This window comes from Catharus ustulatus, chromosome 1 (assembly GCF_009819885.2).
Source record: "Catharus ustulatus isolate bCatUst1 chromosome 1, bCatUst1.pri.v2, whole genome shotgun sequence".
Lineage (NCBI taxonomy): Eukaryota > Metazoa > Chordata > Aves > Passeriformes > Turdidae > Catharus > Catharus ustulatus.
Window position 1 is genome coordinate 121,325,128 of NC_046221.1, and position 13,982 is coordinate 121,339,109.

The 13,982-nt window shown below is 43.1% G+C and overlaps 1 protein-coding gene across 4 annotated transcripts; it reads right to left on the reverse strand.

Moving 5' to 3' along the window:
• Positions 1–9,087: 9,087 nt before the first annotated feature.
• Positions 9,088–13,687, reverse strand: PENK (proenkephalin). Of its 4 annotated transcripts, none has more exons than XM_033077934.2 (3): positions 13,488–13,687; positions 12,878–13,019; positions 9,088–10,070 (listed from the first exon to the last, which is right to left on the reverse strand). In XM_033077934.2, the coding sequence occupies exons 2-3, from the start codon at positions 13,013–13,015 to the stop codon at positions 9,405–9,407; spliced, it is 804 nt and encodes a 267-aa protein (XP_032933825.1). In that variant the 5' UTR covers positions 13,016–13,019; positions 13,488–13,687; the 3' UTR covers positions 9,088–9,404. The 4 variants fall into 4 exon arrangements, with proteins under 4 accessions (XP_032933825.1, XP_032933817.1, XP_032933832.1 ...); XM_033077926.2 differs by having other exon boundaries at positions 13,484–13,687; XM_033077941.2 differs by having other exon boundaries at positions 13,480–13,687.
• Positions 13,688–13,982: the final 295 nt, after the last annotated feature.

Below are 13,982 nucleotides of genomic sequence, written 5' to 3' on the forward strand. Positions count from 1 at the left end.
CAGTCAGCCAAACTAATTTAATCTCCACTGAACTAAAAATTAGTTTTATGAGATAGCTGTTGTAATACTGCTGAGGTGTAAACAAGGGGATAACTATAGGCTACTGCAGCTGTGGGAGGCTTTGTACTTAGAGGCATATAAGAAAAACTTTCAGTACTGCAAAGAAAATCCTAAGCTAATGAGTTTCAGCCATCCTACAGTGAGCCTACAGAGCGAGTGCAGCCCTAGAGCTGTGGAGATGTGCAGGGATCCCTCTGCAGGCCTGTGCATGCCACATCCCTTTTCAAAGGTGTTGCTTATCTGCATCCACATCTAACCCTGCAGGTGCCTAATGCCCTGCCAGCTGGCAATTACATGTCAGTCAAAGGGCAACTCCACCCTGTCACTGAGAAGGTGCTTGGAGTATGTGCTTCACCAGCTCCAGCTTTGTGACCTGGCAGTATCCAGGTGTGGTGTCTGTGAGATTACAGTCACATGTGGTGTAAGAGCACCAGCTGCAGGGCACCAGTGCTGTCTGCTGCTTCATTCCAGTGAAAACACACAGCTCATGCTATGTTCCCTAGGAAGAGGGCACAGAGCCTGTCATTATTGTGTCCAAAGACATTCAGGAATTTCAGCTGCAGAGCCTCACATCCCTGGAAATGTGAAACATTTGGGAAAAAAGCTGATGTTGACTGTGCTCTTCACAAAGGAAAAAACAGGTATCTTGGGGAAAATTTTAGGCAAATGAATAGAGGACAAAAGGATGAAGTTTTCTGTCATATGTAGAAAACTGTCTTTGCTTTCCGGAGTGAAATATTCCCCTAAAGAAGCCAGGGAGGAGAATGGCGTCTTCTTTAAGTTAGTCAGACATACAGTCATTTTGTATGTAGTCTGACCAGTTCTTCCTGTCAAATGGTATTCCCTTCCAATTAATGGAAAGGCTGAAATAACCCTCTTTAACTCTTTTCAAGTTCAATGACAAGTATTTAGACTATTTTACTAGTATGGGTTGTTTATTTACATGTAGGTATAATGGCACTTGAATGTACTTGTTAATTTACATTTTTTCTTGTATACTGAAAAAAATGGGTTCTTATTTATGTGATGGTAGTACTGAGGACTAAAAGTGAATGGGTTACCTGATTTCTTTTAGTCTGACTAAACAATATTCACTGTCACTGTGCAGCTGTAGAGCCTAATAGGGATGGGGCAGTAATAGTAATGATGGGGAGACTGATAGTAAGGGGAAGGAAAGATGGTATATGTGCTCAGGAAGTATCCCTTTCCTGAGACCACCTTCTGAGATCAGGGACTGGGTTGGATTAGGCACTTTAAGCTCCAACAATACAGAGTAGAAGATGGGGGATGTGAAAAGGGGATGGGGATGTGCTGATGGATGTCTGGGCATTTAGGCTGACAAACTGCTCTTTTTGAATAGCTGGTTTCCTCAAGGTATGACTTAATGCACCTGCTGAACTTGAATAATCAAATAGTCTGAAAATCACTAACCAGCGAATAATTATCCCAGGAGGAAGTGCAACCAGGAGACCAGAAGAGCTGGAATACCCTCACAGTTCCAGCAAACCACAAAAACACCTCAAAGCAGTGCAAGAACTGGAAGGGTTGTCTTCAGTAGTGAGGGATATTATTCAGAAAAGGATCTCCTGTAAGAATTTATCACTGCTATGCCTATTTATTTTGCCTCAGGTAAAGGTCATTTAGAAATTTAGTTGCTCTTCTCATTAAGATGCTAAGAAATTATGATGGTATTCACATTTACATGAATGCTGAGCAAATTTGCTGTCGTGCTGTCACCATTTTGGTCATGCTTCACCAGTGACCTCAGCCTTTTGAGGGGCCACAGGGTTGGGTGCTGGGACAGTGAGGTTGGTGAGCTTAAAAGGCTTTTGCATGTCCTGAATGGTTATGATGCTGGGAACAGATTTGTTTTATGCAGTGATGGTGAAACTCCTGGAGTCTGAAGGATCTCTGAAGAATCCACAGGGAGAAGATACTACTTCTGAACCTCATCTAGCCTGAGAGCCTTGTTTCAGACTTTCTGTCTCAGTTACTACAGAGAAATTCAGTATGATGGATACCTGGGAGTGAAACACATCCCCTGTCTTCAGTCTGCTGATCAACAGCTTGGTTAGTAAAGTTTAAGCATGCAATGACTCCCATAGAAGTTCTTTGCTTTGATTAATTTCCACTGTGTCTGTTCAGATGGAAGCTGACAGCTTTTCTTCTGGTTGATGGGCAAAGAATGAGTTAATAATGTTCAGAGAATGACTTTGTCACATTAACTGTGTCAATTGCTGTCATAGTGTGACAGCTATGCTGTATTAACAAAAATTAAAATAAAAAAGGTATACTTCGACGTAATATTTTTCTAGATGTAGAAATGTGGTGCACTTGAAACTTCAGCCCTTGTCAGCTAGTTTTGCAGAGATGAAAATGTAGAGAAATGTGAAAGTCCCACTGTAAAACCCGTTTATACTGCGGGTCATGGTTCAAAAACTCTGGTTTGTGTGTACTAAGGCTTATGTGGCTTGCCTGCTTCAACTGCTTTTATGAGAGAAAATTGCCTATCATTTGTGCTGTTGCTGCCATTGTCTCCTCCTCAAAAAAAAAAGCATTGTCTGAATAAGTGCTTTAGAATATTTTGCAGGCTACTAAGTCTAAAAGTTAAGATGCAGATTCTCATAGGACTCTAGGAGTGGTTTTTTAATCTGATATTCTGCAATTTTATATGGATTGGAATTGTGATGAGCTCAGACCAGACGAACGCACACAGATCTCACTGCAATTGGAGTGCAAGTCAGTGCACTCACTTGAACAGTGCGAACATTTAAAATGCAGGGAAATACAGGGTCTCCTGTAAGCAGCCACGTTGGCTGGGAAGACTGTGTTGAGAAACAGAGTACTGCCAGGGAGGCAAGAGGCAAAGGTCATGTATGTCCTGATAGATATGGACAGCTATGAAAAGGTTTAGCACTCATGATCTGTGCATAAGGAAATGCCATCCTTCTCCCTGAGGAAGCAGTACAGCACAGAGCTTTTAACTAGTCTTTTAGCAGAGCAATTTTGTGACAACTATTTAGCCTTGAGAGACCTCATTCCATGGTTTCAGCAAGGATTACAGTAAATGATCAATTTAGGTAAAGTCACAATCTAATTAAACAAATTCAGTCTAAATCCCTGCTGGGCCAGTAAAGATTTGTCTGTCAAATACCTCTAAGCATTTTCATTTTCTATAGCAACAGTTAATTGGATATGCAACTGTCAGTTTAAATGCTTTAAATGAGGCTGATGGGATTAGTAATTGAATGTTTGGATTAATGATTTACAGCTGGTTTTGCTGCCCTGTTTCTTGCTTATAGCTATGACCATAACTCCCCATCCTTCTCAGGTGGATGGAAAAGTGTAATATTATAACTGCAATATAGGTGTGATAGAATGAATTACAGGTATGATACAGGTTTGATATAGCCAATGTATTCCTGTTGACGCATAGAACTGTTTTCAATACTGCAGGGAGCAAAGGGTCATGATCAAAATGCTAAAAGCAAAAAAATCTAAGAACAGCCACCTAACCTCCACAGCTAGCAGTTGGAACTGAAGGTCTCAGTCACTCTCCAATTAAAGTAGTCTTTTATGGTTTGAGTCAGAAAGCAAACCTCAGAAAGTGTGGTGAGTGGTGAAATTAAGTCCAAGGCTGTGAGTACAGGCTGACAAAGGGATTTTTGCAAGAGGTTAGTAGGATTTCAAAGGGAGTGGAAGAGATGAAGTCTGTGCACTGCTTAAGCATCTGCTGTTTGACAAAGAGACCAGACTGCAAAGTGCAGTCATAGAGGACTCTCATGGGTGGTACTTGAATCTCTCATCTTGTTGGGAACTGAAGAGAAGGATGGCAGCATTATGACTCTGATAGGGAAGTGGTTGCACTGTTCTCTGAGTGATTTTAAGATCCCTCTTTTCTACTTTAAAAGACCAGAAATACAGTATGCTCCTTGGGGTGTCACTGGTTTCAGGGCCAGCTAAACTGTTCCAGGAATTTCTTCATTCTCATGGCAATCCAGAGTCAGAAAACTTTACCATTTGTTTGGCTTCTAATTTGAAAGTTCTAGCATGGTATTGTTGGTATAAAAAGAAATTTTATTTATTGTCTCCAGCTGATCACTGTAGTACTTGAGGAAGAAAGCTATAAGTAAAACTTTCTGAGACACTGAGATGTATAAATAAATTACATAGCTATGCTATGAATTTGTCATTTTGCCTTATGTGTAGTCCTCTAAAATCACTCTTAATGACAGAGAGACCCTTATAGACCATAAACTGAAAATTTAGGTTCTTCTTAATTAAGTTCCCTTCAGAATTAAAATGAATCAGTGCATATTTAGAGTCTCTGTTGAACACAGCATAATAATACTTATTTCAGTATATTAAATTAGAACATGTTTCTGTTCTAAAGATTCTATCTTGGGGAACATTATCTGAAACAGCTAACAACATTATATGTTATAATTACTTGTATTTATGATATAGTTATAAGCAATTATAAAGTAAAATATTGTAACTATTTAGAAATAATTACAAAATAATGATTGTAATAATAAACTTTTAGTTATTTATATTTATTATATATCATACTATATTTTAATTTCCCAGAAATAAACAAACAGGAAATTCAAAGTTATGCTCTGCATATTTCAGCTCACAGAATATACCAAGTTCAGCTGAAATGGACAAATAGATTTATGGCCTTTGCTCATTATCCCAAGATTTAAGATTAGGTTTTCAGGCATAGCTTCAGCTGCAAGTAGTTTGGTATTCAGAAATCAGTGTATTCATCAGCTTCTGTCTCTCTCCTGTATGTGAACTCCATTTAGTTCAGGAAATACTTTTTTTTGTTGTTTCTTCCTGTAATTAGTTCCTATTAAAAAGCCCAGCTCATCCTTGCCTATCCTAAATTAGACTATCTTTTTTCCCCTTTTGTTCCTAATGAAGAGGCATTAATCTCTTTGACTGGTTTGGATCCTTCCAGCATACATTGTTCATATTAATTTTTTTTTAATATACTTGATATTCAGACCAATGATTCTATTCTGGAACAATGATAAAAGCCAGAAAAAGGAAATGTAGAGTCCTGGTTTTGGCCTCAGAATGACATTTCTTTCTTCAGAATACTCTTGCAATTAATTTTCTTTCTAGACATCAGACTTTCCTCCTTTCTGCTTTTATTTATATAAAGCAATTCAGCTATTTCAATAATCTTCTGATGAAGTGATAGTTCTAGGAATGTACTGTAAGAGGAAAATTAGCGGAGCCTTTCAGAACCTGGACCAAGACGGAGATGCCTTTTTTCATTTCCTAGCTCAGTAGATCCTATCTTCAACCTTATTTTTCATTTGTCATTCAGGAAACCTTGATTGATTTACTGGCAGATTTTGAGCTTATTTAATTTAAAATGTTAATTACTGGAAATGTTGGAACGCTTTAAAGACCACCTGAATGATGGCATAACTGAAAGCCACAAAACAAGAAATTTCACATCAACAGAAAAAATTAGATCTTATTCTAATTTCACATCTTTTAAATTCTAACTATTAAAGCAAGAAAGTGTGTGACTGGAGATATTTTCATTTATTATGGAAGGAATGGGGACTATTCAGTTTTACTATTTCACTCTGAGAATCAAAGTCACATCTCCCATGTACATTGCCTGCTCCCTGTTCCGCCTTGGAAGAGACTTACTCCCCTTTGGATGGCCTCGCTCCAGTTTTAGGTTGCATGCATATATCCCAGTTAGATGTTTGTACCAAGTGCTTTTGTTTTTCTATATAAATGCACAGAATCAATTAGGTTGGAAAAGACCTCTGAGATCACTGAATCTAACCTGTGACCCAATCCCACCATGTTCAACTAGACCAGGGCACAGAGTGCCACATGCAGTCTTTCCTTAAACACCTCTAGGGAGGATGACTCCCTCACCTTCCTGGGCAGCCCATTCCAATATCTAATTACCCTTTCTGTAAAGAAATCCTTCCTAATGTCCAACCTAAGCCTCCCCTGGTGCACCTTAAGACTATATTCTTGTGTCCTGTTGCTGGTTGCCTTGAGAAGAGGCTTAACCCCACCTGGCTACAACCTCCTTTCAGGGAGTTGTAGAGAACAATTAAATTTCCCCTGAGAGTCCTTTTCTTCAGGCTAAACCTCCCCAGCTCCCTCCAATGCTCATCAGACTTGTACTCTGAACCCTTCACCAGCTTTGTTGCATTTCTCTGGACACACCCCAGCACCTAAAATTCCTTCCTGAACCAAGAGGCTCAGAACTGGACACAGGACTCAAGGTGTGGCCTCACCAGTGCCAAGTACAGAAGGACAATCACTGCCCTGCTCCTGCTTGCCACACTATTCCTGATACAGGCCAGGGGCCATTGGCCTTCTTGGCCACCAGGGCACACTGCTGGCTCATGTTCAGAAGCTGTCAACCAGCACCCCCAGGTCCCTTTCTGCTGGGCACTGTCCAGCCACTCTGTCCCCTGCCTGTTGTGCTGCAGGGGGCTGTTTTGGCCAAAGCACAGGACCCAGCATGTGGCCTTGCTAAACCTCATACTGGTGGATTCTGCCCATCTACCCAGCCTGTCCAGGTGCCTCTGCAGAGCCCTCCTACCCTCCAGCAGATTTACACTTGCACCCAACTCGGTGTCATCCATGAATTTGCTGACTCAATCCCCTCCTCCAGATCATCAGTGAAGATATTAAACAGGACTGGCCCCAGCCCTGATCTTGGGGGACACCACTAATGACTGGATGCTAACTGGATGCAGAACCACCACTGCTCTCTGGGTCTGGCCAACCAGACAGTTCCTAAACCAGTGAAGAGGGTACCTGTCCAAGAGGTGGGCTGCCAGCTTTTGCAGGAGTATGCCATGGAAGATGATGCCAAAATGATTTTTCCTTTTACACATAGTTCATAAATATTCATCGCTATGTGGACTGTTATTATATAGTTGTTCAGTTACCTAATTTCAGTACTTCTCCTATAGACAAATCCTGAGGGCCTGTTCTAATCTTGCTTCTTATGGGAATCAAGGTCAAGACACCTTCTCAAGACATTTTCCTATAAACAACTAGCAAAGAAGGTGGACTTCAGAAGGGGTTGAGCCAAGAGGGGGAATTACCTCTAACTGGGGATTCCTGTCAATTATGCTGGTTTTCTAATCTTATAAAACTCCATGTGCCCCATATCATGTGTGCATCTTTGGTGTATTTTTGGTGTTTATTTCAGTGTGTTGTGCACCTGGAGGGACCTTCCTTAAAATCATAACCACATTTTATCACCTAACTTTGTTAGGCTCTTTATTTTAGCACTCAAAATGAAACAAAGATGGGGGGAAAGGTGTCATATTGATATAAATTTAGAGGTTTAGTTGGTCAAAATGCTTCATTCTTCAATATACGTAACTAGATCTCTTGAGATCTGGGGGTATTATTCCTTATTAAATTACCAAGTTTTTGTTAACTGTGAAGGATGGGTAAAAACAACTGTTAAACTGTTTGCATCATCAAGTACACCAATGCTGGTTTTAGTTTGAAAGCCAGCAAGGGTCCCTCCTTGGCTAAATTACAGGTGAGTAACTTTCTAGGGAAGTGACTAAATGTTGAAGTGAAATATTAAGGATGTCATTTTAGTTCTTCCTGGAGTGTAAATTTGAAGCAAACCTGCTGCTGGTGGCTGCATCCCATGTGTGGGGGTGTGCTCCAGAATAGCCCTAGTGTGCACAACCCAAGTTCTTGCGGATGAAACCACTCAGGTGGTGTGTCATTCTCCAGCCACTATGGGCAGGTGCAATGGAGGAAAGCATGGGAAGACTTTTCCTGTGGCTGGGGTATCTTGAAGAATTCTATAGAAAGGTGATAAGGAGCACAACTGAATCCTGAAGAGTCCATAGAGCTTCTCTAGGCACCTGCATTTTCTGGGTTTAAAAATTTTGTATTGTCAATTCTCTACAGCAGGAAGAGAAAATAGGTGCCTTTTTTTTTTTTTTTTTCTGAAGGAAAAGGATTTTGACCACTTCAGACCACCTATGCCATCCTCTAAGGGCCAAATCTAAAATCATCATACTAATTGCATGTCATGAGGCCTTCAAGTGCATTTTGAAACACGTTTTAATTTTTAAAAGTCATGAACACCTAGACAATCCCATTGCCTTGAAATTAAGGAAAAGTCAGACCCTTTGCCCTTTTTGTAAATAGGTAGTACTGTGCAAAACTGAAATACAGATACTGAATGCAGAGTCATGGAGAGTTTTAGGCAGTGCTGTGGTCAAGGCAATTTTCATCATGTTAGTTTTGGTGGGAAGTGACCAGTAATTAGTAGTAGTAGGTGGGGGAAAACTGCTCAAAGACTAGGGATGGAGGGGGACAGACAGAATTATGGAAGGAGTTGTACTCTAGGATGGGATCTGGTCTTTGATCTAAGTGCCACCTGTGTAAATTGCAAAGGATCTATGGTGTTCGTGTTGGCTTTCCTGTTCTCATATTTATTTATACTGCCTTTGTTTAAAACAGAGAAGTCTGAGAGCAATTTCCTGTATTTCAGTTGTGCCAAAGTGATTTATAGCAGGTGATATTCCATGGAAACACATTTGTTTGGTGCCCTGAAAAATCAGGTATTTCTATGCAGTATTGGGTCATGTCATCTTACAACTTTTTAGTGTTTATTATTTTAAGGCCAAGGGTACAATCCTATACTGCACGTATATCAAAGATGTAACTAATCAGACATATCACTGTGTTGTGCACTGGAGAAATTATTTTAGTGCTTAAAGTCAAATGCACTTGTGATTTTTCTTTTTTAAATGTCAATTGTTGAACACTATGAATTATAAATTAAGGCTTTAAATATTTATTCTGTTAACTGATTAAAATTATTTATTATTCTAGTGTTCTAAGAAACAGAAAACTAAAGACACAAGTATGTTTCAAATGTGTGTGCACTATAAACTCTGTAATTATGAAAAAAAGGTTGGCATAGCAGATGGCTTAAGGAACAATTGAGATGATATTTAATTAAATGACAGAAGAAATAGCACTTCAGAATTTTTGCAGTTAGGATGAAGAATTTATTGTATGTACAGTTAAACAACTCTACTGTAGATGTAGTTCCTCTTTAAAGAAAACTAATACAGTAATCAAAATAGTTCTAGCATGGAAAGTACAATACAGACTGAAACTTGACTAAACCAGAAATTAGTTATTTGACTTGAAAGAACACGGAACCTGAAACAACAAATCGCAGTTTGCATCATTAACCAAGGACAGTAAAAAACTGTACAGTACAAGCAACACGTTACAATAAGTTATGACAAATAAGGCAGTCTTTCTCATTTAGGACAAAAGGGATAAAGGGAAAGGTATTAAAATCTCATAAAACCACCATATCTCTTTTCCATCTCTGGGACTTCTTTGGAATAAGTTTCCCCATCTTCTTCTGAAGGGAGAATGGAGTCAGCGAAGCGCTTAAGAAACCCACCATATCGTTTCTGGTAATCCAGCCACCACTCCGGCCTGCCCACTCTTCTCATGAAGCCACCGTATCTCTTTTGCAGCTCCTTGGCCTCATCTTCCAATTCTGGGCTGCGCTTTATGCTTCTCATGAAGCCTCCATATCTTTTGCTGACATCGCCGTCGTTTTCATTTATCTCTCGATAGTGTGCCGCTTCAGGGTTATCGCCTGTTCCTAGAAGCTCCTTCAGCAGATCAGAGGAGTTGGCAAGGGCATCGTCATCTGAGTCCTTCTTCATAAACCCTCCATATCTCTTAGCCAGGATTTCTCCTCCATTAGCTTCATCCTCTGGCTCTGCCCGATAGAGCTCATCCATTTTCTTCATGAACCCCCCATATCTTTTCATGAAGCCTCCGTACTTCTTCGCAAGCAAGTGGCTCTCATCCAGCTCTTTCTTGTCTCCCGGAGCAATGTTGCCATCCTCAGAAAGATCCAGCTTTGTCAGTTGCAAGAGCTCCTTGCAGGTCTCCCAGGCTTTGGCAGAAGGCAGTTTTCCTTCACATTCTAGTGTACATGCCTGAAAAATGGATGTGGTTTACTGAAAATGATTTGGTAGTAACAATCACCTCACTGCGACCTTATCTTAGATTTACTTGGTTATAGAAGAGCATGAGTGAGCCTCTCTTTGTGAGTGGATTGGAAGAAATGCTTTTTGGGAACAGCTGATTTGGTACCTGTTTTGGTATCCCTCTCTAAAGGACAAGGTAGTCTCCACTCTAAGAGACAGACTACCAGATAATATGAATTGTGGGGTCCTCTATGTCAATGTTGCCTCTATGTTTCTGTTTCAAAGGAGTCACAAGTACAGTTCCTGTATCTCCCTTACACTCATTAGAGTTATCATTTATTTTTAAAATCTACTACTGGGAAGCTAAAAACCAATTGTGGTTTCCTTCATAATGCAAGTGTAGAAGCATATTCAATCTTCATAATTAAAAGTGTCATTCAGAAATTTTAGAAAAGAAGCTGCACAGCATGGTCATTGCAAAGAAGTCAGCTGTACTGTACTCTTCAGTATCTTCAATACACTGCATAGCTTTAAAGGCTGTGTGTTGCCATTAGTTTCTCTTTGTGGAATACATCATTCCAACGTGTACCACTAGAAATGTAAAAATACAGGCTCTCTCAGGGCAGGATTAAAGTTCCATTTTTGCTAGCTGGAAAGCAGTGACCATCAAAGAGAGGGAAAAATATCCTAAGCTGTGTTGTTTTTGACTGTATTGAAAAAATTTTCAGGCTATAACATAAAAAAAAGCTTTCAGTACCTTATGCATATCTCATAACCTGTCTTGTGATGATAATAACATAGATATTAGCTGCTATTATCTGTCTTGTCAGGGGAATTTGCTTCTTGTGCAGCTGTACCCTTCAGTTGTAAAATAAGGTGATTCCAGTGTTTTTTCTTCTTGCCTGCAGTTTTCATACCTCAACAGGTGTAGAAAATTCATCAGTATTTTCAATTAGAGAAACACTCATTCTGACTCATTCATGATATATTCTAAGGATCCTAACACACTTTAAAGTGTGAAAATAAACTCCAGCACAGCTGTCTCTCATAGCTCATTGTCCACTGCACAACCTGTCTCTTGAGCCTCACTTTAGTCCGAGAAATTTAAATATGATTTTTCTTGTTTGATCACAAGAATATTAAAGAGGTTTATATATATTCTGCAACACAATAATTTAACTGGCCCTACATGGTTATTACTGTATATTATAGTCATGCTGTAAAGAGAATAAGATTTCAGCTTCAGTCTGACTTTGGAATTGCTCTAAATCAAAGCAAGAATAGGTCTCTCACTTTCTGTGCTAGTTTTAATAACCTCCTATTGTGAGATGAACATACTCCATAAGTGTGAGTGACCAGGTGCAATGCGAAAAGTCTGGTATCTTACAAATACAGAGTGAAAAATTCAGTTATTATGTTACTAGATACTAATATCTAGAAAGAATAGTTCCCAAGAATCATCCATAGATGTTTAACAAATACAAGATATGCTACATTGCTCCTTTTCCTATTTAGCTAATCAACACTGTTACAGAATAGGACTTTGATTCTTTCTTCAATGATTACTGACGATGTGCAAGGGAGGCTGTCAATATAGATGTGCAGAACATATACTCTGAAAAGTCCACCCTCCATAAGGGCAAATTAACTTTTTTTACCCTAGTGGGCATTAAAGCTAAAGTTTGATTGAAAGGTAATGTAAGCAAAGCGGAAAAAAAAAAAAAGGTAGAGCAAACTGTTTTGCCAGCTGTCCAAATAATATTGCCTTTCTGAGCCGGCTACAGTTAAGAGTTCTTGAGCTTTTGGAGTAAGTAGAAGTATTCACTGGTTCCAAATTCTGTCCAAGGCTAGAGATCCAAGTCCTTCCTTTTGCATGATCCTAAGTAACCAGTGCCATGATAAGAACAAACTTTTAAGATAATTTAGATGTGCCGAGAGCACGACACCTCAATGCACGTGTATTTGAGGTCAGGAACAACCCATGCCACTGGCAAAATATTTGGCAGCCAGAATTCCCACCTTCTTCAGGAAGGGCTGAGGGACCCCAGGTTTTCACTGACCCCGATCTTCAAATATCAAGGTGAGTTGCCTCTGGGCTTCTTTTAAATAATTTAAACATCATAAAGTTTACTGATAACCCCCACCCCCAGTCTCCCTCATTCTGGATTAAGCACAATTTGTCTTAGAAGCCGATATCTTTCTCAGGCACATCCCTGGCGCTGCGCCGCACCGTGCAGAGAGGAGAAGCAGCGAAGGTAGTGCTACTCCAACAGGCTTTAAACGCGCTTTTTGTAGTGAGACTTCAGGCAGGTCTTTTCAGCTCGACGGCCATCCTGCCCGGAGCGAGCTCATCTTACCGTGGAGCCAGCGGACAAGGGTCTCGCGTTCTGCTCGGCTTCTCCTCGTCCTGCTAGAACGCCCGGCAGCGACCCCTCCTTCCCCTGCCCAGATACCCTCTCGGATTTCCCTCCCTCCTTACGTTTTCCTTCGGCCTTTTCGGGCTGCTCCCCGTGCAGGGTCGCTTGTCCCGGTCCCCGAAGGCATCGCTCGCCGCCGGGCAGCATCGGGAGGGACGGGCGGGCTGGGAGGGCTCCTCGGGGCTCTCCGGGTTTCTATCAGCGCTCCTCGCCCTACGCCCAGCGCCCCAAGCCCGCTTCTCCCTCCCTTCCCCGTTCAGAAAAAGGGTCTTCCAAGCCACCCCGACCATTCCCCCCAATACTTATTTTTCTTATCTCGCCGCTCTCCCCCGCTCCCCCTTTGCTCCCCTGGAAGCCGGCGGGGCTCGGGGCGCAGGGCCCCCGGTGCCGTGCCCTTACCAGGGGGTGGATGCCGGCGCGGGGTCCCAGGCGGTAGGCGCAGGAGGCGCAGTCCCGGCCGCAGTCGGCCCTCGCCCTCGGGAGCAGGCAGGTGCTGAGGGCCAGCAGCGAGCAGCCGAGTCTCAGGAGCAGCGCCATGGGGCTGCAAGAAGGACAGGTCAGCCGGCAGCCGCCTCCTCCCGCTCCCATCCCCGGCACAGCCTCCCCCAGCCCTGGAGTGGGAAAACGCGGCGTGAAAGGGTTCCAAGCAACTCCGCTAAACTCACGCTTTTTAGAGCCGGGCTGATCGCGCTTGGAGGTAAGCGGGAGCTTTAATTAAGCAGGCGCTTGGTAGCTGCGAGGCAACTGACCTGCGTTCGGAGCGGGGCAGACCCCGAGGATGGAGCGCCCAGAAGATCCCGTCAAAGTACTCGTTTCCAAACCCTTTATCCCTCCCTGCCTGCAGAAGCCGGCACCACAGCGGGAGAAGAGACGCACGGACAGGATCCCGGCCCCTCCGGGAAGGGTTTCCCACCGGGATGCCCCGAGCAATCCCCCCGACGCCGGGCACCAGCCCCGGCCGTCCCTCGGTCCCGACCGCGGGCAGAGCAGCTCACTCTCACTCACTCACACACACACACGCTGCCCTCGGGGCTCCGCGAGTTGCCGAGGAAGAAGCCGCGCCTTTGCAGAAGCCTCGGAGCCACTGTTATTTATAGCGAGACGGAGCAGGCTGCGGAGGAGCCCCGGGGGAAGGCAGGCACGGCCGGGCCCGCTGGCAGCTCCGGCGAGGGCGGCTCGGAGCCGAGCCCGCTGCCGGGGCCGGGCGCGCCGCTGCGGAGCGTGTGCGGGCGGCGGCGGCGGCACTTTATAATTGGTGACCGCGGGGAGAAGGCGGCCTCCCCCAATCGCCGTCGGGCTCCCGCTGACGCGGCCACTACGACATCCCCCCCGGCACCGCCGCCCCGCCGCCCGTGGCTCCAGCGGGGCTTGGGATGAGGGGGTGTGTGTGTGTGCCATCGGAGAGGGGGGAGCGGGGAGCGGGGAGCCGGCCCCGGGAAAGTTACCGGGGGAAGTTTTCACCGGGGGCGGGCGGGGAATGAGACAGCGTGTGAGTCATGCGGGG

Excerpts from the sequence above, each read along its gene's own strand:
- PENK (XM_033077934.2), bottom strand. The coding sequence starts at position 13,015 with ATGGCGCTGCTCCTGAGACTCGGCTGCTCGCTGCTGGCCCTCAGCACC. Across the intron at positions 10,071-12,877 it reads GCGCCGGCATCCACCCCCTG|GCATGTACACTAGAATGTGA; the intron begins GTAAGGGCACGG and ends TCCATTTTTCAG.